Source organism: Galeopterus variegatus, unplaced genomic scaffold, assembly GCF_000696425.1.
Source record: "Galeopterus variegatus unplaced genomic scaffold, G_variegatus-3.0.2 Scaffold4923, whole genome shotgun sequence".
NCBI classification, from domain to species: Eukaryota; Metazoa; Chordata; class Mammalia; order Dermoptera; family Cynocephalidae; genus Galeopterus; species Galeopterus variegatus.
The window spans coordinates 146,990-172,440 of NW_007731034.1; the positions used below are offsets into that span (position 1 = coordinate 146,990).

The 25,451-nt window shown below is 50.4% G+C and overlaps 1 protein-coding gene across 12 annotated transcripts in view; it reads right to left on the reverse strand.

The window, feature by feature from the left end:
- The window catches only part of INPP4A (inositol polyphosphate-4-phosphatase, type I, 107kDa), a 53,570-nt gene extending 28,940 nt beyond the window's left edge, over positions 1-24,630 (reverse strand). Inside the window, exons 1-11 of one of the 12 annotated variants that reach the window (XR_551681.1) lie at positions 23,192-23,373; positions 22,015-22,105; positions 21,383-21,530; positions 18,556-18,686; positions 16,335-16,439; positions 15,748-15,856; positions 13,296-13,313; positions 9,399-9,582; positions 7,792-8,010; positions 4,516-4,771; positions 776-808 (exon numbers count right to left, since the gene is read on the reverse strand). Coding sequence is in view for 11 of the 12 variants with exons in the window: in XM_008588604.1 (XP_008586826.1) it covers positions 776-808; positions 4,516-4,771; positions 7,792-8,010; positions 9,399-9,582; positions 13,296-13,313; positions 15,748-15,856; positions 16,335-16,439; positions 18,556-18,686; positions 21,383-21,530; positions 22,015-22,105; positions 24,446-24,586 (1,435 nt within the window). In the remaining variant the exon portion in view is untranslated. Of the gene's footprint in view, positions 1-775; positions 809-4,515; positions 4,772-7,791; positions 8,011-9,398; positions 9,583-13,295; positions 13,314-15,747; positions 15,857-16,334; positions 16,440-18,555; positions 18,710-21,382; positions 21,531-22,014; positions 22,106-23,191; positions 23,376-24,445 lie in introns of those variants that run through there. The other 11 variants (XM_008588611.1, XM_008588604.1, XM_008588603.1 and 8 more) reach the window with 11 other exon arrangements.
- Positions 24,631-25,451: the final 821 nt, after the last annotated feature.

Here is a 25,451-nt window from a genome sequence, read left to right on the forward strand (position 1 = left end):
GCATATCCAGGCAACTCAATATGAGCTAGATCAGGGGTTGGCATACTTTTTCTGTAAAGGGTTAGACAAGTAAATATTTTAGGCTCTGAAGGCCACAGGGTCTCTGTTGCAAAGGACTCAACTCTGGCACTGCTGCACAAAAGCAGTCACAGACAATATGTGCACAGGTGGGCGTGAATGGTTTCCAATAAAATAAGAGCAGGCTGTGGACAGGATTTAGCTGAGACAGTAGTTTGCCAACCTGTGAACTAGAACCATAAGCACTGGTTTCTACGTGCAAATGCAGCAAAAAGGTCCCATTTCTAGCACTAACTGCAGGCTCAGAAGAGAGGATGCTGCCCGACTGCCAATGTTACAACACTTGGGTAGATACGTATCATCTGACTGTGTCCTCAGAGCAATGCTTACAAGTTCAGGTGAATGCACAGGAAGTGCTGTGTACAAATGTGTGCTTCTCTAAAGCAGCTCACCCACTCCAGGAAGCCCAACGCACTCAAGAATGGTACTCATCTGAAAAGGTTTTAGGATGTAAAAGTAAAAAAAAGAAAAAACAAGAAAACAAAAAATGCACGTGGTAGCCTGCTTCAGGCCACAATTCCCTCAGCCCAGCCACTTCCTCACCAAACCTACGAAAAGTTTTACGTCTCACAACAAAGGAGGTCCTAACATATTTTCCCAACCCTAGGAGCGGTAGGTAATCTTTGGTAATTCAGCTACGAATGCTACCTGAGTATTAGCAAGCCATCAGCAGGAGCTGGGAATGGAAAGCACGTACCTGGGCTGGCCTCTTCAGGAGGGGGGCTGCAATCTGCACAGAAATGGAGGGCGACACGCATGGTTAGGGAGCGGCACACAGTTCACACGCGAGCACCCGGTCTCAGCACAGCTGCAGCAGCAGCTCGCAGTAAGGCGGCTGAACCAAACAGAGAAGAGGTCCAGGTGCCTGACTGCCTCTTCCCAGCAGGGCTCACGAGGCAGCCGAGCCCTCTCAGTACATGACACTGGACTCGCCAGCATCAATGTTCATGTTGCCAATGCTCCAACATGGAATGCTCTTCAGATGAGTGAGCTGACATTGTACAATGTGATAAATGCCACGGAAAAAAGCGCCCACATCAATCACATTGTAGTGGTGAGCCCCATGTTGGCTCACAACATCTGGGAGCAAGTTTGGAGAAAGAGACTGACCAGTCAACTGAGCATTCCCAAGTCACAGCCCACTGCCCAGACTCACAGCCGAAATCCAAAAGATTAAAATCCAGTAATGAAACCAATATACCAAAAAAACCCTATGCCAGTCTTAAAAATTGAAACCAAATGTAAAAGTTCTGTGACTTGGGAGAAGTCTCCAATGAAAATGTCCGTCCAGGTGCAATGAAAATCAGACTACCAATTCTGATTCCATTTCACCTACACCGAGTCACACTGGGATGTACTCATTTCAATTTCACATTGCCCTTAAAAACTCTAAAATTCCTGGCTTTGCTATCTGAGAGAACAAGTTTGAAAAGGGAACATGGAAATAAAAGTTTACTTTATGTCTGAACATTTCAGCTCAAACGATATATTTGGGATATTGAAATGAGGCACTTTCAGATCCCCAAGGACAGCCAGAACGAAATTTAAGGAGACTTTTACAACGTGGATTGTCCAGAAGGGGTTGGCAGGGGATCATTCCTCTCTAACGACCTTTGGAAATGACTCCTCAAACTGGCCAAGGGCATAGAAAATATAAAGGCCTCTGTAAACTAAGAGTTCAGCCTCTTTGTTAGAACCCAAATACCCTGAGACCATCTAGCTAGCAAAGAGCAAGGTCCACAGTGGTATGGAGTGACGCAGAGCAGTGATTCTTAAACATCTCTCTGGCTAATAAGAATTATTCCGGGCCTCAAAAAACTACATAATTTTGCCTCCCACAACGCCTCCTCCAGGATTCCGAGTCTCTGAATGAGGAGAAAAAGTTTAAGAGCCTATTTCATAAGCTTCTGTGGTGGTCCTACACAGGCAGGTTGAGACCACTCCTGTGAGGACGTGAGGGAAAAAACTACATAATTTTGCCTCCCACAACGCCTCCTCCAGGATTCCGAGTCTCTGAATGAGGAGAAAAAGTTTAAGAGCCTATTTTATAAGCTTCTGTGGTGGTCCTACACAGGCAGGTTGAGACCACTCCTGTGAGGACGTGAGGGATTAAACCCAGTTTGCTAAACTCATCTTTCAGTCAAAGGGGCAGGGTCTCCTCTGGTACTGCTGGACCAGCGGCTTGTAACTTGTCATGGAGTCCCTTGAGATTGGATGACCACTATGGACTTTTTCTCCATGCACATGCAAATTTCAGCACAAAATCTCAGGGGCACACACACCTGCACCCACAGACCCCAGGTTAAGAAAAGCCTGGTCTGGGGTCTGAATGACTCTTCGGGCATGAGGAGAGCAGGACAGTGTGCAAGAGGAAGGCAACAAAAGCCACCAAATCCCGGTGGGGCAATTAGGTGCTCCTTGGGAGGTGGGGGTGTGTAGGAGGGTGTGGCCCCCTTCTGATCAGTTCTGCAGGAAGCTGAGCTGAGAGGCAAGGCAGCTCCCTGGTGAAAAATGAAATCCCAGGACCCAGGACGGGGTAGAGAATTGGAAAGAAAAGTGATGAGGTCTTTCAAAGCACTACAGTTATTCTCATATAACAAATATGCTGGTGTGAACACAACCTGCTCATTAAGCCAAAACAGCTGCTCCAGTGACTTGGAATGGTATAAAAAGTCACGACAGACCCAAGCTCTGGCACAGTGGACAAGCAATTCACCAAAATAAAGAGCTCACAGTCTAGTTCTTTCTGATCCTCCTGACCACACTGAGGTCTAAACAGCTTCCTGACTATGCTAAAGATTTTTAAATTAAGGATCATCCACAGTTAATTTAGTGGCATATGGTTTCATACATTTCTTTGAGTGTTGATCAGCAGACTTACTCTCTCTCAAATGTATGCTTCATATTCCCATTAGTACAACAGAGCTGATTTTAATGGCACACATAATTACAAACCAAACCCCAAATATAAGTAAAAGCTCATTTAAATAACTTTAAAACTGAATTTAAATTTGTCTACATTTAAGCAATACCAGGATGTGCCCAGAAAAAAAAAAAATGGCATTCAAGTTATGGATATACAGCACATCTGATTAAACAAACTAGCTCGTGCATTTAAAAAAAAAATCCAATAAATTACTTTGTTTATATCTGCAGAAAATATTTAAAATTATAAACAAGATAATATTAAAGAGAAATTAGTAATGAACTTTAAGAAAATTTTAAAAAGAAATACAATTTACATAAAGAAAAACAAGAACACAGAGACAAAATAGCTCCACGAACCAATCACAGGTTTGGGGAAGTTAAACTGTAAATGCCCCATAGATGGAAAGGTGGCTGACGTGAATACTGTGTAACAGAGGTTCAAGTGACATAGTGCCCTGGAAACAGACTGCAGGCAGATTAAAGAGAAAAAGGGCATCTTATAAACAGAAGAAAGATTTATCAAGAGGTTCTGACAAAGGAGTACAATTCTGCTGTGAATGGAAGTTGCCCAACTCAGAATTTAAAAGCCCTCATTGCATGAAGCCTATCCCCGGCACATCTGGGCCTTACTTACTATGGCTTAAAACTTCCATGGGAGAGCAAGAGGAGGCACCAGCTAGGTCTGCAGCCAGGTCTCAGCTGCCTGGGCCAAAACCCTTTCCAGATGTTAAAGGTAAAGGTGGGAAGCACCTGAGTTGCAGGGACCAAGGATCGCTTGTTGAGAAAGCATTTGCTCCCCAGCTTTAAGGTTATCTGCAGAGCAGAGTGTCTAGGTACACTCTGTCTCTGCAGACAGAAGAATGTTTCTGAAGCATGTTGTTTCATGCCAATGTCCTACCATGTACTGAAGTTCTCACCAGAAGGTTGGTGCCAAACGGAACCTCACTAAGCCCACCAAAGGCCCAGGAATGGGGTGCCACTATCTGCATTCCCAGGTCCCCAGGCAACATGCCTCTGCTAGATAAGAGCATGCCCAGCCAATGACAACCAGCCTTCAGCCAAGTCCTCTGGGCCTGCTAACATCCCTCATCCAGCTGTGTCCCTGCATGACTCATCTTCTCCTTCACTGTACCAATTCCTAATGCAATAAACAATCATACCAGAAAGGCAGCTGCATCCCGGCCTCCTTCAGGTTCTCATAGCCGTTTACAAACCTGAAAAGCCCAAGAGCCCAACCCTTGCTGCCATGGCAGTGTGACCCAGGAGGGCCCCGAGATTCTGCCTGTGGAGGAGATGCAGATTCACACCCGGGTTTCAGTTGTGTGGAAAGACAACCGGAGCCTCCGCCCTCACTGCCTGCTGCTCCGTGCACTGGGACGCTCCCGCTCTGCCTGACACCCTCCCTGCAGTCTGCAAGGGGAGGAGGGCATGGACTGAGACACAGACAGACAGAAAGAAGCGCTGAGGCGTGCGGTGGAGGCGGCGTGGGGAACGTGAATTCATACGCACGTGTGGTCAGGTGAGGATGGCATGCAGCAGCGGGCATGGTGGAGGGGCATGGCGAGGAAGGGGCATCGCACAAGGGGTCCTCCGGTCTGATCCAGTAGGCATGGCTGTCCCGGTTACCTTTCTTGCTGGTGCAGCTGCCCGCACAGGGGAAGACATCCTCACAGCCCTCACCATGCAGACGCTCCTTCTGCAGCAGCTTGTCCACCCGCTGAATGATGCACTCCAGGCTCTTGTCAACGTTTAGCCACACTTTCTCCTTCCGAACCAAAAGGCCCATTTGGGTTAGCTCTCCCAATGGGAAAACCAAAGCAGAACACAAACCAAACCCTCTCCACTGATCCCCCAACCGGGCCACCATGCTGGGAGAGTGTGGTGCTGATAACACCAAGGCCACAGGTTCAGATCCCTATATAGGGATGGCCGGTTGGCTCACTTGGGAGTGCGTGGTGCTGACAATACCAAGTCAAGGGTTAAGATCCCCTTACCAGTCATCTTAAAAAAAAAAAAAAATAGCACAAGACAGAAATATCAACAGGGCAGCCCAGTTAGGTCAGTTGGTTAGAGCACAGCCTTATAACATCAAGGTCAAGGGGTCTGGTCCCTGTGCTGGCCAGCCACCATCCCCGCCCCCCCACTCCAAAAAAGAACTTTGATAAAAAAAAAAGAAATATCAAGATGATTCACAATTCCCCACTAAGGTCATATTAGCTTCTCAAAGACTAATTAATGCCCTATGGTCACTGTTTTTAAAGTTTGGGAGATATTTGCTAGTAGCTCTCTCAGAGGCCAGAAGGGTCTCAGGGCACAGGGTCCTATCCCCTCCTTCTCCACTGCAGGCCTCCTCAACCTTCACACGCAGCAGGGCTGAGCCTCTCTCTGGTGGAAGGGGATGGAAACAGCTGATCACTTAGGAGGGGAGGTGTGGAGGAGGGAGGGAGGGCTAAGAGTGATCTGCAGAAACCCAGGCAGACTACAAGATGGCAGAGCTGGAGGGCCACTTTGCTGCCGCTGAATAATTCAGTGCTTCCTGGAACAAGGCCTCTAAGCAGTGGTCCCCACATGTGGCAAAACAAGTCACGGGGGAGTTCTAGTCAAGATGGCAGAATAGACAGTCCCCAGAGTCACTCTCTCCCACAAATCAACTAATTTACAAACATAAAAATGTAACATCAGCCAAGCTGGGGCCGCTAGAGCTCAGGGGAAGAGGAGGAGAGACCTACAGAGTTCATGAAGGCAGGAGAAACCACGGTAAGAGAAAGAAAAAGCTGCTCTGAGCATTTCGGGATGCAGCTGCTTTAATGCTGGAGCTGCTGAGCGCATGGAGCAGGAGCCAGCAGAAGCCATAGCCGTGCCCTTCAGATGGAGTTACTTGGAGGCAGAAGGGGAGAGCCTTGGTGGCCCCCAGCAAAACCACTACGAGGAGACAGAACAGCTGAAAATGGGGAGCCATTCAGAGGCCAGTGAGTCAAGGAAAGGGACCGGCACAGGGCCTGTCCCATGGGAAGTGTTTGGAGCACAGGGGGTGGGGGAGACAGGGGCCCACCGGGAGAACACTGGGGCACAGCAAGGACAGTCAATCTGCCCCCGAGTCAGCGCCGGACCACTCAGAGGAGACTGGTCGGGGATGCAGAATTGCATGGGGTGAAGTTTGATGAAAAAACTAAGACCCAGATCAGAGTTTCTACACAACCCAGGTGCACTGAGTCTCTGGAGAACTAGAAGCACCTATAAAGTCAACCATTAAACCCTGAGCTGCACAAAAAGCCTTCTCTAAGGAAACAGCAGCAAAGCAGCAATTTAGCTCAACCACACAGCTCAAGTACTGGTTCCCACAGGAAGTTCCCCCGTGTTAGAAGTAAGCAAAGGACAAAAAATTAGTTCTGGCCCAGGCACACCACCAGCACCTTGGGGCCCACCAGGGGACGTGAGGCATGGAGCCAGGGACAGGACCCCTGCCCACAACCACTTACACCACCAGTGCCTTGGGGCCCACCGGGGGACGCAAGGCATGGAGAAGGGGATCAGATCCCCCTCCTACAACCAGGTACACCAGGCCAGCACCTTGGGGCCCACCCAGGGACCCGAGGTATGGAGTGGGGGCCCGATCCCCCTCCCACAACTAGATACACTGCGCCAGCACTCGGGGCCTGCCCTGGGACCCAAGGCATGGAGAGGAGGATTGGATCCCCCCTCCCAAAACCAGGCACATCATGCCAGCACCTCGGGATCCACCCTGGGGACCTGAGGCATGGATTGTGACACTCCCCACAACCAGGCACACCGACACCACCAAGGAGCATGCCAAAAACATCTCCTCCATGTGGGTGGCCCACCACAGCCACCACAATAACCATGGCTGCTGTGAAAGTGGCTAAACACCACAATCACCACGCAGATGGTCTGCCAGCCACTGGAGTGCATTGACACAGGGAGAGTTACCAGCAGAGATAAAGAAAAGAGGACGTCTCTCTCCACAAAGCCCATTTCAGAGTGACAGAAGAAGCATCTGCTCTATGATAATATTGGGGGACCTGATCATGCCTCTCAGCATTGGACAGATCATCTAGGCAACAACTTTCAGAAGGAGAGAAGAAATTTAGGGTAATTAGAGGGGGGAGGGGGACGGAGAGGGGAAGAGAGATTGGACAAGGGGCATGAACAATAATTAAGATGTGTAACAATATATATGCTAGTAATATTGATTTGATCAAGATATCTCAGTGTTGAACCCCAAAAATATGTATAACCAATTTTGATTCGATAAAAATTTTTTAAAAAGAAAAATGAAACAAGGCGTAGGATGTAACACAGACCCTGCTCTCAGGGCTCCTCTGTGAGGCACTGTCAGGGCAGCAATGTCCAAATCCTCCCCAGCTGCCCCAGCACCTGAGCTCCACATCTCCAAAGATACAAACAGCCCTAGAAGGGCTGGCGAACGAGAAGGCAGGAGAAGCGTGGCTGGTCGCCAGCAGCCAGGGGCCACAGAGAGGCAGGGAGAGGAGCCAAGACCTCCCACAGGGCAAGGGCTTGGGGAGAAAACCCACCTTGTTCCAACCACGTCTGGGGCTGGCCCAGCCCCCAGCACAGCCCTGCTCCCCGAATGCACACAAAGGTCTGGAAACAGTCTCCCTCCCTACACCTGGGAAGTAAACCTGGAGCCTGTTCACAAAGGAGCCAACCCTTCAGGCACCTTGGAGGTGACGAGGCTGGCAATGGGCTTTGTGGTTTCAGCCCAAGCTCAGCAGCAGGATGACCGGCCACGAGCAGCAGACTCACCCACTCCTCCTCGTGCCAGTCCACCTGCAGGGAAGATCGGCTGTTTCTGCCTGTCCACCTGGCCATGAGGGTGTCCTGGTCATTCCTAAGCATCACCTGCTCCTCCTCAGTCGAGGTGGGGGAGGCCTTGGAGGCAATGTAGTCAGGCCGTGCGGCATTCAGCCCGTGGATGGAGTTGGCCAGCAGCTTGCAGTCGCAGACTGTGACCAGCTGCCGGGTCTGCAGGCAAACACAAAGCAGGGTTGCTGAGCCCCAGGTCGAGGCTGCAAGACCTGCCTTCTCATAGAAAAGGAGAACGTGTCTGAGGCCAGCTCTCCTGCATCCCTCAGGACCTCAGAGTGCAGAGGCTGCCACAGGACCCTTGTGGCCTGAATCTTCGCAAGAATTTCCCACCCAGACTTGAGAACACAAGGAAGATGAGAGAAAGCTAAAAAATCTTCGCTGACATTCTTTGACCTTTGACCCCTTCTGCCTTTGACCTGCTATGGCTAGGGGAGGGGCCTGAAGAGAACCCAGCATCCTGACCTTGGCCGACTTCCTGGGCTGTCCCCCAGCATCCAGGGAGCAAGTCCACAGGGCCAGGCATTACTCTGGTTCGGTCCCCACAGCCTTATCTGTTTGGACCTCAGCACCTAATTCCTGGCTCTGGGCAGCTGGACTCCTGGCACAGCACTTCTGGTTCTGGAGAATTCTGTACGCGACAGGGGTTCTATGGTCCATAATTTTACTACTGACAACCACATCTTTATTTTCCAGTGGATCTAATCCCTGGCTCTCAATCTTTTTGCTGTGTGAACACACGTGAAGGATATAACACCTTCTGATCGGGGACAGCAGCTCACCCCAGCAGAGCAAGCGTAGGTGGGGAGGTGTGATCAGACTCTGCATGACAGTGTGTGTATGTGTGAGTGTACAGTATGTGTGCTGAGAGAGAGACGGAGCAATGTGAAGACAGCAGCTCACCCCAGCAGAGCAAGCGTAGGTGGGGAGGTGTGATCAGACTCTGCGTGACAGTGTGTGTATGTGTGAGTGTACAGTATGTGTGCTGAGAGAGAGACGGAGCAATGTGAAAAACGCCCGCCATCAAGAGTCTGACAGATCTGCTCTCTCAGTATAGACCAATAGCTACATATTTTTTAATCAGGATTTAATTATGGTTAATTAGAAGCTGGTTTACTGACTATGTATGTCAATAAAATTATACTGTTCTTATCTTATGTCTATATAATAGCCCAGTTTCTTTCTTCAAATTCAAGTACAGTAGAAATGTGGCCTCCCCACAAAAAATGTGCTCAGGCCGTTACTAAGAAAGTTGGGGAATCGTTATCAGTCCCAACAAAACTAGCCCCATGGACTTGCTGGAAAATACATCTGCATGAAGCAGCACCTCAGTCATGAGCCCTGGGCTCTGTCCTTGCCATTATGACCATGGGCAAATCACCAAACTTCCCTGGGCCTTTGTGGAAATGAACCTAAAGACAGACCTTCAATGTCTCCCCAACGTTACTACTCTCTTTGTGGACAAATCCAGGCACATCTGAGGTATCCAGCAGCTTCCGGAAACCCAACGGAACCCCCTCCACATGAAGCAGGGAAGCCCCTCCTACCTTGTCTGCCAGGATGGCAAGTGTCCTCTCAAGGCCAGTGGCGGATCTGTCCTTGGCTGCCCTTGAGAGCCGCTCAGCATAGTAACTAACTTGGGTTTTCAGGGTGTTGATCTGGGCGATGATCTCCTTGGCTCTGATGATGTCCTGTGGTATGTAGATTATGGACTGACAGCTAGATGATGTACTAAAAAGGATAAAAACAGATTCCAAGGAGTTCTCCTGAATCTGACGAGCACGGCAGCATCATCCCAACCCCAGCCTACAACTAACACTAAAGCAAAACATTCTGCTACTCAGGGGTGTTTTCCTAGGCTCGCATAGTTGCGAATGGGCAAAAGGAAATCTAGATCTTTTCTTCTATATGGTAGAAGCTCAAAATAGTAAAACACAATCAAGCCTTTATCTGTATTTGTATGTATGTGTATTCTTACTGTGTGTCCATGTGTGTACAGACATTGATCATACCCGGTAATTATCTTTCACCTAAGGACCTCGTCTGTCAACTTATAAGCAACAGAGACATGAGGCCCACTTATCAGGAGTCAGATCATTACAGTGAAAGGACAGACTGCAGTGGGTATTGGAGTTTGCCAGAAACAAACATACAAACCAAATTTGGCTTTTCATTTGGCCAATCAGGACATCAAACTTTCTGTGAACACCCAGTTATTCTTTCTCTCACATGTGTGACCCCAGCAAGTCCCCAGACAACTGGACTCCCTTTCCCAGGCTCCAGGACTTCCCCACTTTGAAAAATACTGTTCCATCAGATAAAAAGGAGGTGGAGAACGTGCCAAGCACGGAGACCTCAATGGCTCTGCAACCGTGCTTCTTCCTGCTTCCCTCCTCCTCCCTGCCAAGCAGCATGTGTATCTAGGGATCTGATGTCACAGCTACAGCCCAGCCACTGCCCAACACAATCAGGAGCCTCCAAAGGACTGACTCCACGTCCCCCAGCTTCGAGGGGCCTGTCCAGCATGTCTGATCCTACTGGACAGTGATGATAAATTGCATGCCTCACGGCTCAGATCTCAGTCAATCGAATATTATACATTTATTTTTCAGAGTGAAGAAGCAGTCAAGGAAAGCAGGAAGAAGTACAAGCCACCAATGCAGAGGTCTCGTCCTAAAATTTGAAGCAGTGAGCTCTGCGTACAGTGAGTGTCCCTTCCCTCACGGAATGAATGAGGGGCTCTGACTGGCCCCTCAGAGGGCTGCCCTTTGAGTTCACGGGCAGAGAGAGAAGTGGAGGACAGCTCTTACCACACCTCCCCTGGAGAAAAGGGTCACCTCAGCCAGGGCTGAGAACCTTCCCACTGGGCTGTTTCCCGGGGAAACCGAAGACAGCTTATCAAGAAACTGCCGCTGCCCCTTTCCTTGCCAGACTATGGGGCAAACATGAGAAAAGGGTCACCTCAGCCAGGGCTGAGAACCTTCCCACTGGGCTGTTTCCCGGGGAAACCCGAAGACAGCTTATCAAGAAACTGCCGCTGCCCCTTTCCTTGCCAGACTATGGGGCAAACATGCAGAAACCCAAAACCAAGGCACCCCATGAAGAAACACCACCACACAAGCCCACACACCACAACAGAAAACGATGGGTTTGCCAGAAGCCCATGCAGCAGACTGCAATCAAGCCCACGTGGGACAAGTCACTCCACAGAGCCATGTTCCAAACTGCAATCACTCTTCCAAATGAATAGCTGCCATTTAGATAATTTAGTCTTAAAAATACAATCTCAAAATAGAATCTTAAAAGCCCAATCTTCCCAGGCCCCCAATATTCAGAGTACGTATGTAATGGGTGCTGTGCGCTGGCCCACTTCTGCATGTATAGGTGATGGTGTACACGTCAACAAATACGCATCTCCGCCCCCAAGGCAGAAAGAAAAATGATGCCCCCCACTCAGCCTGAGTGCCTGCAGGTCACGGTATGTAATGGGTGCTGTGCGCTGGCCCACTTCTGCATGTATAGGTGATGGTGTACACGTCAACAAATACGCATCCCCGCCCCCAAGGCAGAAAGAAAAATGATGCCCCCCACTCAGCCTGAGTGCCTGCAGGTCACGTTCTAATAACAGTGCCCGGCACTTTTGCATGGGAAGTATATGGCAGGGGTATGAAAAGGCAAATTTCAAAGAGCTGCTGTTCAAGGACAATCAGGAACATACAAGCTTGTGTGCTCAACTAGTTCTAAAAACGGGGCGGCCACATGACAGAGGTGGGAAGGGTGCAGACGTTTTGCTGCCTCGCAACACAGACACTCCCAGGAAGTCTTAACTCGAGAGGGAGACTCTTGTCCCCTAACTATTCTGTGCTCCGAGCTCTCCCACCAGCAAGCCCCTGGGGCAGCCCCAGGAGGTAGTGTCCTACGTATGGTCCAGACCTACTCAGAGCTGGGGTCACGGGCTAGACTGCAGATGTCACATGAGCCTAAGAGCGGAGTCTTCTAGTCCCAGCCAGGAATGAGCCACAGCCACTCTGGAAATGAGCAGAACAGGATCAGCCCTGCAGAGTCTGAAATCCCGGAGCTGGCTTCCTCACAGGGCAGGAGGACTAGGGGGCTGGGTGATCTCTGGCTGGGATTTAGTCCCTCACGTTCTCCAGGTGGGAACACTCCCCCTGCTGATAACTTTTCCTCTCCTCTCCAGCCCTCACCTGTCTCAGTAATGTCTTGGGGGTGGGGACCACCAGTCCCAGGCTGGGCTATGGAAAGTCTAGGTTTCCTCAGTTAAGTTCCCCAGGAACTTTCCAGATAAGCTTCAACCAAAAATGCCTGGCTGGGATTTACCAAGGGACAGGCCTTGGGGGCAGCTGGGCCTTTGGCTCTCCCTGTCCGTTCCTCCATTCCCCTAAACCCAACCCCTAAATATTCATTCTGCTGCAGGAAAGGGCAGGCCTTCAATGAGGCCCCAGTAAGAGAAAAGGAGGGGAGGGAAGCCTGAGGGGCTACTTCCATGGAAGTAGCTGTGGGATTCCCCCTCAAAGAAAGAGGAGCAGCCACAGCCCTCCCCAGATGCTGTCCACCCTCCTTTATGCCTAAGTACCCTCCTTAGGAAGGGCCCTCCTTAGGGGAAGCAGAAGAGACCTTTGCATGGTGTGGGGGGGTGTCCTCAGGACTTCTGCTGTCAGATGCCCCCACCAGAGCCCTGACACCTAAGGCAGGGCTCAGCCACGACCCCTGGGCCTTCTCAATCAGTGGCTCTAAGGTGGCAGCATTTCCTGAAGAGCTGCAGATGCCTCCTAATGAACGCCGCTGTAGAGCCCCTGTTCGGGGCCTGGTGCAGCGGTGGGGACCCCCAGGAAGCAGACATGGTGGTCTCTGGCTGCCATCTAATTCCGTGGTGGAAAAGTCACTCAGTTATATTAGTTCTTGGCTTTTAGCCCCCAGGGGTAAGACTGACCTTAGTAAAACCATTTTAAAAATCTGCATAAATTAATAAGTATGAAAATGCAAGCTGGCTTCACTCATACTAGAGGTGATGGTGAAGTTAAAAGTGAAAAGCCTCAAGATTCTTGTAAAAAGAAAAGAAAAAAAGAAAGGGGTTCCCAACCATATCAATGGTGGACCTGAGGTCCCAGCACCCAGGTGACTAGCCGGGTCAGGCTCTTCTTCATCCTGGGAGAAAGAGAACTGGGTCCCTTCTCAGAGTGAGCACAGCAGTAAACTGAGGCCAGGTTTTAAAGGTAAACCAGTGGACTGGAGATTGGCTATTCATTGTTAAAGAACACTGCAGTTGGAAGGGAGATCTCTGTCTACAGGGCGCACAGCTAGGAGCCCAGGGTGGCCCGGTGGGGTGAGGCGCCGCACAGGTAGGGGTTGGGGGGACAGCACAGGCTTTCTCTGCATGAGATCGAGACCCAAACAGACACTCTCTCCACAGACAGAAAACTCACCAACACTCCTCAAAACTGCTACAGAAAAGAACCAAAATGAAATATTAGCAGTTTGTTAGCACATACCAAATGCAAAACAAAAAAATTAAAAAGTCAAGTTATTTTTTGTCAAAATACTCAAAATTATTTGTTGACTATAGAGACAACTAAACTTAGAACCCAAGGAGCTTATACCTTACAGCAAGGTCACTGCCTATGCTCAAGCCCCAGGGAGACATCCCCTGGGGGGCAATTACCTCTGCATTGAAAGGGAAGAGGAAGAGATGAAAACCCTATCTGTAAGTGGTATTATGACATTAGCAGAAACTGAAACAACAATTTACACTATATACTTAGTTAACACAGAGTAATCAGGTATCAACACCCAAGCCCTCCTGGGACAGGGACAACCAGGTGGCCCCCCCTCTTGACTGGCCTTTCAGGGTCCACAGCATCCCAAATCGCACACTCACACTCTCACAGGGCAACACGCAATGCCGCGGCAGACACACAGCTCCTGGCTGGCTGTGCAGAGCTGTGGTGGCATTTCCCAAAGGAACACTAGAGTCACTGAATCCTAAGGCAGGCCTGGTTACATGGTTAGTCTGCACAAGGAAGTGCCCTTGCGGGGGATGAATCAAGGTCAAGCAGGCTGTCTTGGGCTCCCAGAGAATGCTGAACTTCCCCTCCGGACCCCAGCCAGGAATGAACAACAGCCACTTGGACATTAGCAGAGCAGGATCACCTCTGCAGAGTCTGAAATCCCAAGGAACTGGCTTCCACACAGGTCTGAGCACACATGAATGACGACTTCTCACAGCACACTCTATTCTGCCCCTGCTCAGCCACCAGCCTCACCAGTGGTCAAAGACGTGCCCCTGACCCCCTTGGCCACTGACCAGCCACTGACCTGACCTTTCACCCCATCCCTGATCCAGTCCATGGTCGTTTTCTCAAGCTGTGTCCTGACTCCCATCACAGCAGCACAGTCAGGCAATGGCCCTCGAGCTCCCTGGCATGCGCTAAAGCTCTCCGACCCCCTCACCATCTTTTGAGATTCTCTTGGTGCTGCCTGGGACTTTGCTTCGCCTTCCCTCAAACTACTACTCCATTCTCAACTGGTAAGTCTGACCCTTTCAACTCCACATTCTGCAGAGGCTGTTCCATCCATACCTCGGCTTGTTCCTTCCCACCTCGAAAATCTCTCTGCAAGCCCATCTCTTCTTTTGTCCCTTCTAGCATGAACGGCCTGGTCCTGCTGCCTCGTCTTCTCCAGAACCCTGCTCCACCAATGTTCATCCTTCCCATCAGCCTAAACACACCTTGTGGCCTGTTCAAGGACCCCACAGAATCACCTACACTCATCCCTTCCACTTCTTACACTCGCACACCTTGATCCATTTAAATCTTGACAGGTGACATTCTGGAAGATCACCAGTGTCTCCTGTGTGTCTAATACAACAGCCTGCACTACAGCCCTCCACCACCCAAGATGGGGTGATGCCCGCTCCCTGCCCCGCCCCCACCCCTCTGCGTGCCTCCTTTTCAGGTACTGTTCACCCAAATGGTGCTTGCTGACTTGCCTGCTCCTGGGCAAGGTCCTAAGCTCTCCAGGACGAGGCCTAGACTGGCAGCCGGCATCTCTGGTCACCAATGCATGGCCCAGCGCCGAGCAGGCTGGCAGCGAGGCCAGCTCCCCACCTCAGCTCCTCGTCCCCAGGTTCACAGCACACACTGCTTCTGCCACGTCCAGAGATGAAACACACTTCCCCACCCTGCCTACCTGGCACTTTTCTGCTCAGGACGGAAGCTCCATGCAGCCCCTGGATCTTTCTAAAACTAGGAATGTTGGCAGTTGGCCCAGTTGGTTAGAGTGTGGTGCTCATAACACCAAGGTCCAGGGTTCCATCCCTGTACTGGCCAACCACCAAAAACAAAACAAAACAAAACAAAAAACTAGGAATGTTTGCCACTGCTGTCCTTCAGGAAAGGAAACAGTGTGCTCCAGGCTTTACGCCTCTGGTGTTCAAATGATCGATCAGGGACTCTAAAAGATGCTGAGCCAGCAGAGAGAGAGAGAGTCCGCACCGGGTGGCCACCCGAAGCCCCTCCGCACCGAGTGGCCACCCGAAGCCCTACCTCCAAGGCAGATCACAACGTGCTGTTCATTTCGAAGGATGGAATCACTCATCAGGTGCCAGTCCGCACCGGGTGGCCACCCGAAGCCCCACCTCCAAGGCAGATCACAACGTGCTGTTCATTTCGAAGGATGGAATCACTCATCAGGTGCCCTCTTCACCACCCAGCTCAGTCACACACACACAGAGCAGCACAGGGTCCGTGAGGCAGCTCCTCCCATCATGCGAAAGCAGATCAGATGGTTGGATGTTTTTGCGCTCACATTTTTATTTTATTTAAACCGGGAAGCATCAGACAGCTGTACAAGGACCACAAACCTCCTCTGGCTACTTACTGTTTCTTGGTCTCTTCAAATTTGTGCAGCTTTTTGCGGAGACCTCCTGACTTAAAACCTTGGCAGTGTGCTGCTGGTGCCCCAATAGTGACGATGTCATAGTTCTGATCTGAATGACAGAAAGCTCTCCTCCATTACTCTGGCTCAGGCCTGTGGACAAGCTGGCTACAGGGATATGCACACAAGTCTGGGTCTTGCCCCTCCAGCCCGTTTCCAAGCAACCTCCGGTTCCCTTACTCCCACAGTATGGGCCGTCTAGGCCAGCACCATCATCTCAGCAAGGAGGAGGTTCCACATGTCCCAGGGTAGAGCCCCATGGGGCTGCATTCCCCCTGGGGAAGGATAGCTGCTGGGCTACTCTCTGCTACAGAAACAGAAGGGGAAGCTGGAGGTGGAGAGACAAGAGGAAGGTGCTTGGGCTCTTTGGCAGAGACCTTTTGCAGGTCCTGTGAGGTGGCTGTTCTCCAAGTCACCCAGCAGCAGAGCACACAGGGAAGCTGGGGCAGAGGTGGGGCACTCAGGACCCAAGTACCCAGAAAGAAAAAAACTGGAATGAGACTCCACAAGGGGGGCAGAAGAGTAGGTACCTGATCCTTCATCGTCTTGAACTCTCATCCTTTGTATGTGCAAGTTTGTAGGGACAAATTCTAACTTTTCATCTGCTTTCAAGCTGCTTGCTTTAAATGAGGGACCTAAGAAATGGAATATGAGAAAACAAAAGTCACTGACATGTATCTTACATTCATGAATAGAAAGAAGAAAAACGGTATTCCAAGGATGCTGCTGCATGTAAGCAGGTGTGTGTTGGCAGCGCCCTAGGAAGTTCTGAGATGCCCGTGAGCATACTTCATTTCGTTTCCAGATGCTGGGCAGGTGAAAGGTGAAGGGAGAGTGGCTCACTGGCCAGGAGGCAGTTCTGGATGCTCCGTGGTGAATGGAGCCGGCGAGAACCACTTCAATGCCCGTGAGCATACTTCATTTCGTTTCCAGATGCTGGGCAGGTGAAAGGTGAAGGGAGGGTGGTTCACTGGCCAGGAGGCAGTTCTGGATGCTCCGTGGTGAATGGAGCCGGCGAGAACCACTTCAGAAGGCTGTGGTAACCACGCCGAGCCTGCCATGACTCAGCTTGCAACTGACAGAGCTGACACAGAAATGTGATTTTGGGCAGCATGATGTGAGCACCACTATAAAAAGCAATGGGCCCATGCCAGACACCGTCTGTTCCAATTCTAGAGACCACCATCAGCCAAGATTTAAGAAACCAGTTTGGCTAGAAAAATACATGTCTGTTCTGAAAGGCGATAAAGGTCTGCTCATCACCCCAGGTCTGTCGAGATAAACAAATGCAATACAGTGTTTACTCCAGCCCTCTGGAGCACAAACCAAAACACATTCCCTTGTGCACATGTAGTTGGTTCACGAGGATTAATGACAAGTACCCACAATCTTATTTTCTATAATCAGAATCCATAACTAAGAAACACATGCCTACAAAACAAAGGAATTACAAATTAAACTGACAACCAGAAAGGTCAAGGAAATAAACATTCCATCTAGTGAAAAATAAATCAATCTATATTGCCAGCATACGAATTGCAGACCAGCAGGTAGGTGTGTGTTTTGCATTTTGCCACAGGCGATTGCTCTCTAGAACCGGACCGTTACAGGGTGGTCCATAGACCAGGAGCACAGGCATCCCACAAGCCTATGGTCAACGCAGAATCCCAGTCCTACGTTTTAACCAGATTCTTGGGGATCTGGATCCACACCGGCTTCTGAGAAGCTCTGCTCTAGAAAACCCAAGGTTGTGTGGGTTTCACACTTCCCTGGGTAACAGGCATCCAGCGTGACTAGGTCCCTCAGCAACTCCAGGCAAATGCTGCCATTTCTGTTAGTGATGACTTAGACTTGCTTTCCACACCAAACCAAAGCCAGGCACCACCAGCACCTTGTCATGGAAAAGTCCGTATGTTCTGTGTCAGAACCACAGTAAGACTTTGTGATTTTCCTTAAACCCTGAAATTCCACTATATGGAGGGACAGAGGGAAGAATCTGAAAATAGAGAATAATTCAAAATGCTAAAGTAATATACAAAGTAATGAAAAAACCACAAAATTCATTCCACTTAGAATAAAAGGGAAACGAGTTAAAAACTGTTTTCTAAGCCTGCCCTGAGAGTGTTGTGAAAATCAATGGCACCTCTAAGCAGAAAAGGCAAGGTGTCCCCACCTCACTTTCTGTTCTGAGCCTTACAGCGGGGAGCTCCACACTGACAGTTTACGTGTGGACACAAGTACCACGGAATACCTAAACCGGGAAATCCAGAAACTGCTTTGTCTCAAAGCAAATGGCCTATGTCCTCTTGGTCACCTCACTGACATTAGACCAAGATGAGGAAATACTATGGACCAATAATAGCCTGTGATTCCATCTCCCCTAAATTTCTTTCTACAGTGGTTGTTTTGACAGATGACACCATAGAAGGTTTTTAACTCATTTCCCTTTTCACTGCAATTCACAGATTTATCTTTTTAATTAAGATCTGAAAAACCCACATTTGGTTGTTTTGACAGATGACACCATAGAAGGTTTTTAACTCGTTTCCCTTTTCACTGCAATTCACAGATTTATCTTTTTAATTAAGATCTGAAAAACCCACATTTGAAAGAATTCACACTACATTAGAATCTATTTTTAAAAATTCACTAACGCGTCTGTCGGTGAGAGTGTGTGAGCAACCTTGGGTTCCAGCTCCGGCTGGGAAAGCGGAAAGCACGCGTGCCTCTAGCAGACGGGACCACACCCACCTTTGTACTGATGGAGGTTGGTCAGGTTCTCCTGGTACGTGAGGATTATGGTCTGGTACTGGGTGACAATTTGGCGCCGGAGGCTCTCCCAGCAAGGGGACAGCTCCCCCAACTCCTCCAGCTCACACACTCTGCAAGCAAGACACACGTGCATCAGGTGTGGGGCTGCTGCTTCCCTGGAGAGGCCCAGGAGTCCTGACCAGAGGACAAAGTGCACATAGAGGCACCACCATGCCCAGGGCAGCCTGGCATGACGGTTACACTATCTGTCTGAAGAGCAAATGGGAGGCAGGAGGACACACAGCTACAGGAAAGGCAGACCACCGTGCCCTTGGGGAAGCGCACAGTCAGATGTTCGAGGAAACACAGTGGAGGCTGGGAGAAGAGACGCTGTCAGGGCGCGACTCTGCCCTGGTGCTCGATCTGTCTGAAGAGCAAATGGGAGGCAGGAGGACACACAGCTACAGGAAAGGCAGACCACCGTGCCCTTGGGGAAGCGCACAGTCAGATGTTCGAGGGAAACACAGTGGAGGCTGGGAGAAGAGACGCTGTCAGGGCGCGACTCTGCCCTGGTGCTCGGGTGACCTTGCAGGTCCCACTGAGGCACAGGCGGAACGACGTGTGGTCCTCCTAGAACTGAGAGGGCTGGAGGTGCGTGAGTAGCTGCCCCGAGGCCGCCACCCCCAGGGGCTGTGAGGACACGGTCTCTGAGTAGGTGAGAGCCCAGCAGAGAGCTGCGGAACGTGGGACAGCCTGCTCCTCGACGACCCGGCCCCCACGGCTCCTGCTGCAGTCACTGGCCCCCTTTGTCTGTGTCGTTCTTCTTGCTATGGGACAAGGACCAGGGGGAGCTGGCACCTTTCACTATTCCTCCTTTTGCTGCCTATGTGTAAACAACTAACTGAATCTAAAAGCGGCCTGTTGTGTCATGACTGGTTGAATCAGGCCTGGCTTGGCCTCGTCTTATGTGTGTGTGCTTGACAGAGAAATTGGGGATAAGAGGGGACAGAAACAAGAGGGGAAGGAAAAGAAGAAGAAAGAGAAATGGTTATCTCCAGACAAACAAAAACTGTACAGGAACTGAAACGGAAACTTCCGAGCTCAGCAATGAATAGCTGCATAATCAGAACAGTGAAAACATAAGACAGATTTAAAAAAAAGAGCCGCAGTAAGAAACTGCGCGCTGGGCAAGTATAAAAGGCCTAAACTCCCCATCCCAGGAAATCAGCAGCTAAGCCCGAAGCTGACTGATGAAGAGAGTACTTTAGACATTTACACACGTAGCCATAAACATTAAATCCACTAAAAGGGGTAGTTTCTGTGAAGTAGATCAGAGGGGAGGGCCCCATGAGTTGAGTTTTTAGTTAAAAACCTTTCAGCACCATTTGGCTTTTTATACTATGCACATGATTTCCTTTAAGGAAAAAAAAAGCTAAATTTATTAAAGTTCTTAGGAATCTACTAAATTGTCTGAAGTAAAAAAAGTTTTGCCATCTTATTATTATTATTAAAATAGCAAAATTAACATAAAAGGACAGCAGCGCAGCAGGGCTGTGGTGAAACCCACGGCCTCGTCCACCACCAGCCAGTGCGCCACTGGGCTCAGGCCACTCCTGCGCACAGCCTGTCCACCCCGGCCGCTGCTGGCCCCTCTCTTCGGAGTGTCTTTGTGCCTACATTCAATGGGGCTGCTTCCTATGCCTTGGGTGTCTGTGTGATGTCACCATCTCCCAGAGCCCTGCCCTGACCGACCTCTTCCTTCTCACAGCTCCTGTTCAATTTCTGGCACACGCAGACAGACGTGGAGCTCCTGTGGGGGCTCCCACTCCCCGGCCTCTGACCGTGTTGCACGACCTGTCACGCCCACAAAGACGCCTCCCACATGGAGTACAGAGCCTGGCATGTGGTTGTTGCTAACAACCATGACAACAACAAAACCCTGAACTAAAACACCTGTCATATGAATGAGCTCTTTAAAGTTATAATACACCACGTAATGGAAAATCACGTCATAATTAAAAACTAAAACATAAACACTGAAGTTACATGGAAAAGTAGACTGTAGCTATGTAAATAAATATGAACAAAGCTGAAAGAAAAATTCTAAAAATTAAAATAACTAAAAATATGTGCAACAGATATAAAGTAATTAGCAAAATATTAACAATTGGTGAGTTTTTTAAGATAATAAAAGGGAACAGAACAGCTGCATTAAGACAGAAGGATTCTGGTTTCCTTGTTTTCTTTCATGCTTCTGTCATATTGCGTTTATAATTAACATATTTTAGGACAAGGAGTAAAAATGATGGTCTGGACAGACAGGAGACATATCTGCGGGTGAACCACTCTCAGGCTTCTCCCACCTAAGACTGATAAAATATGCCCTGGGCTCAGAGAGGCACAGGGGCTGAGAACCTAGGGAACCCAAGTGTCCTGATGGTCACAGTCTTCTGGAGCCCTTACCTTGGAGGCCCTAACCTAGGAAATGGCTCACCCGTACAGCTAGGACCAAAGAATGACCAGCTCCTTCTACCTTTCTGAAGGACAAGAAGCAAGAGGGGAAAAGGAAGGGGGAGGGAAGGGCAGGAGTGCTGAGAGGGGGACACACAGCTGGGGCTTCAAGCATGCTGTCTCATGAAATACTTGCCCAGGAATCTGTTGACACAGATAAGCAAATGGAGCCTGTGACAAGCCAAGGCTACCGAGCTGGCAATGGCAAGGCTGGGTCTGCAGGCCAGCCCATCTGATGCTCTGCCTGCTGCCTCTCAGAAAGGAAGGGGCACATGACCGGATGTGACGGGTGGTCAGCCCCTCCACATGGCCTCACCTGGCTGCGTCTTCTTCCAGCAGGAGCTTCACGAACTGCCGTGGCACTTGCAGGGAGAGCACGCTCTCTGCCATCTGCTCCAGGATCCGCAGGTGGTTGCCATCGGTGGTTGGGAACCGGTACATGCGGCAGATGGCACCGCCAAACACTGAAGTGGGACGGCAGGGAAGGAGGAGGCTGTGTGAGCTGGTGGCAGACCTGCCTCGCAGGTCCTCCTACCCAGGCCCTCGATGATGCTGACACCCTCAAGTCCTCTTACTGTTCTGCTCAAGGGAATCAAAACACTTAAACCAAAAACCTCCCAAGCAATTGAGCCCAATGTTTCTCCACGCGACATGCAATCTTCTTGTCCCATAACATGTAACTCTAATGTGTAAGCGGCTGGGGGTGGGGAGACTCTCAGTCACTGATCCAATGTGAACCTAGAAAGAGCGGAACGAAGGAGGAACCCCCTTCCTCGAAGCATTACTGTTCCTGTGCTGGAAAAACAATGGCACACTGATAAGCAGCAGAGAGGTGACAGTTGGAGCGCATGGCTACGACAGTCGCAGCGGTAGGGAGCAAAGGACAGCCACGGGCCTGAGTGGACACTCACAAGAGTGGCAATAGCACCAACGGCAGAAGCTGCTCACCCGATTTCAGTAGAGTGTCTTTTCTCAATGAAGCATATTTGGATCGGATTCCCAAAGCCTCGGTCAAACTCTCATCAACGGGCAGAACCATCTGATAAGGTGTACAGAAAAGCACAAGGAAACTGTGAACTCAGATGACCCCCGAGCACTCAGCAGAAAGGGTGTCCTGAATACACCATAAGAGAACTCTGAAAACGAATATCCACCATTATCTCTACAATGAACATGCTGCCCGAGCCACAAATTAATTCACCTTCCAGTGCACTGAACGTACTCCACGCGTGCACGACTCTGGACACTGTGCACGTCTTCGGTCACTTCCCCTTGGGTTTGAGTGTTCTGATGTGTAAAATGAAAGGGAGGGGTAGATAATGCCAAGGAATATTTCCCGAGCTAACATTCTGGGCTGATTTTGGGTAAAATAAGGTATCTCTGTACTTTACAACAATGACCACTTACTGGTGCTGGGGCCCCAGTGCACTGAACGTACTCCACGCGTGCACGACTCTGGACACTGTGGACGTCTTCGATGTCACTTCCCCTTGGGTTTGAGTGCTCTGATGTGTAAAGTGAAAGGGAGGGGATAGATAATGCCAAGGAATATTTCCCGAGCTAACATTCTGGGCTTATTTTGGGTAAAATAAGGTATCTCTGTACTTTACAACAATGACCACTTACTGGTGCTGGGGCTCTTGATTTGGGATTCTCTTTTAAGAGCAAGAGTGTCTGTGTGAGACTGCGTGCAGGAGTGCGTATACTGCAGGGGAGAGAGGGTGCTCAGGACGTGGGGGCGTGCGCCAGGGAAGGGTGGGGCACGTGTGTCTGGGAGAGGAAGATGTTAACGAAATAAAACAGATGTCTCGTAAAATCCTCAAATCTCGTGAAATCTCATAAAGAGGGTCACAAACACCTATTCACTCATGCTCCACACCCCCAGCCACCCCCTTCCCTCCCCACTGCAGGCCTGCCTACTCACTCCTTCCCTTAGAGATGGCCAGTGTGGCGCCTGGAGCAGACACAGCTCCAGGGCACCAGGGCCTCTCCAGCCCTCCCCTACTAGGAGACATGCGTGGGGAGGACCGAGCGTCCTGCGGGGGGCAGCATCAAGCAGCAGGCCCTGCCCTCTGCTGAGCACAGAGGCTAAGTCCATGTGGACAGAGGCAGGTGCCGTACTCACCCTCCCATTGACAGTGTCCAGGGACCGGGTCACGGGGGGCCGTTGGTCTGACTTCTCCTCCATCTGCCAGCCAATCACGGTGATGTTACCCACGCGGTCGCTCTCTGCAGACCTGCAACAAGCAACTTGGATGAGCAGCATTGTGACTGCGCTTCTCCTCTGCTTAAACACAAAGCTCAGCCATCCTGGGCCATCAGGCGTCATGGGAGCAGCAAGGCCCAGCCAGCTGGTCAATCAATCAGCAATCATTGCAAGCACAGGCTCCCTCCAGGGACACAGACAAGGAAACCACGGGGCACGGGGGAAGGTTGTGTCTGAGAGGGGACAAAGCAACACAGAGAAGTGTGGACATGCCCTGAAGTTGGAGGGGGCTTCCCCAAGGAGCCAATGCTGCTCTGAGCTGCCACGAGTGGTGAGGACACATCTCAGGGTCAGGAAGGAAGGGCACCTATGTCCAGTACTAGATCCCTTTCTGCTCCTTCCCACCCCGCCCTCAAGCTTTGATTAGCACCAAGGCCTAGGCCTGGGATCCAAATAAACTGAGACCACCCAGGGTTCCCCNGAACGTACTCCACGCGTGCACGACTCTGGACACTGTGCACGTCTTCGGTCACTTCCCCTTGGGTTTGAGTGTTCTGATGTGTAAAATGAAAGGGAGGGGTAGATAATGCCAAGGAATATTTCCCGAGCTAACATTCTGGGCTGATTTTGGGTAAAATAAGGTATCTCTGTACTTTACAACAATGACCACTTACTGGTGCTGGGGCTCTTGATTTGGGATTCTCTTTTAAGAGCAAGAGTGTCTGTGTGAGACTGCGTGCAGGAGTGCGTATACTGCAGGGGAGAGAGGGTGCTCAGGACGTGGGGGCGTGCGCCAGGGAAGGGTGGGGCACGTGTGTCTGGGAGAGGAAGATGTTAACGAAATAAAACAGATGTCTCGTAAAATCCTCAAATCTCGTGAAATCTCATAAAGAGGGTCACAAACACCTATTCACTCATGCTCCACACCCCCAGCCACCCCCTTCCCTCCCCACTGCAGGCCTGCCTACTCACTCCTTCCCTTAGAGATGGCCAGTGTGGCGCCTGGAGCAGACACAGCTCCAGGGCACCAGGGCCTCTCCAGCCCTCCCCTACTAGGAGACATGCGTGGGGAGGACCGAGCGTCCTGCGGGGGGCAGCATCAAGCAGCAGGCCCTGCCCTCTGCTGAGCACAGAGGCTAAGTCCATGTGGACAGAGGCAGGTGCCGTACTCACCCTCCCATTGACAGTGTCCAGGGACCGGGTCACGGGGGGCCGTTGGTCTGACTTCTCCTCCATCTGCCAGCCAATCACGGTGATGTTACCCACGCGGTCGCTCTCTGCAGACCTGCAACAAGCAACTTGGATGAGCAGCATTGTGACTGCGCTTCTCCTCTGCTTAAACACAAAGCTCAGCCATCCTGGGCCATCAGGCGTCATGGGAGCAGCAAGGCCCAGCCAGCTGGTCAATCAATCAGCAATCATTGCAAGCACAGGCTCCCTCCAGGGACACAGACAAGGAAACCACGGGGCACGGGGGAAGGTTGTGTCTGAGAGGGGACAAAGCAACACAGAGAAGTGTGGACATGCCCTGAAGTTGGAGGGGGCTTCCCCAAGGAGCCAATGCTGCACTGAGCTGCCACAAGTGGTGAGGACACATCTCAGGGTCAGGAAGGAAGGGCACCTATGTCCAGTACTAGATCCCTTTCTGCTCCTTCCCACCCCGCCCTCAAGCTTTGATTAGCACCAAGGCCTAGGCCTGGGATCCAAATAAACTGAGACCACCCAGGGTTCCCCAAAGCCCTGGAGTCCTGATATGACACAGCTGGTGCTACTCCAGCCCCAGTCACATTCCCCGAGACCCCCCCGGGTGACTGATGGCTGCCTGGGCCCATCTGATTTAGCCAGCGGAGATCCTGGGAAACCCTGGAGCCTCAGCTTTTTACTTATGATGTTTGATTTAGCCTGGCTCTAAATTTTTATGTGGTCACATCTACTGGCCATTTCCTTTGTGACCTCTCATTCTTCTCATACCTGGAAAATTCCTTCCCCACGCTCAATAATCATCTTTAGCTCCTTTTCAAAAGGATGATGTCTATTTCTTACCTTTAACTCTACTCCAACTAGAATTAATTCTGGCATGTAATGTATCTAAATGTTTTTCTCAAGCAGCCCTTTCCCACACAAAATCCTTCTCACTTTATGATGATTCTTCCTTTTTCCTTTCTTTTTTTTTTTTTTC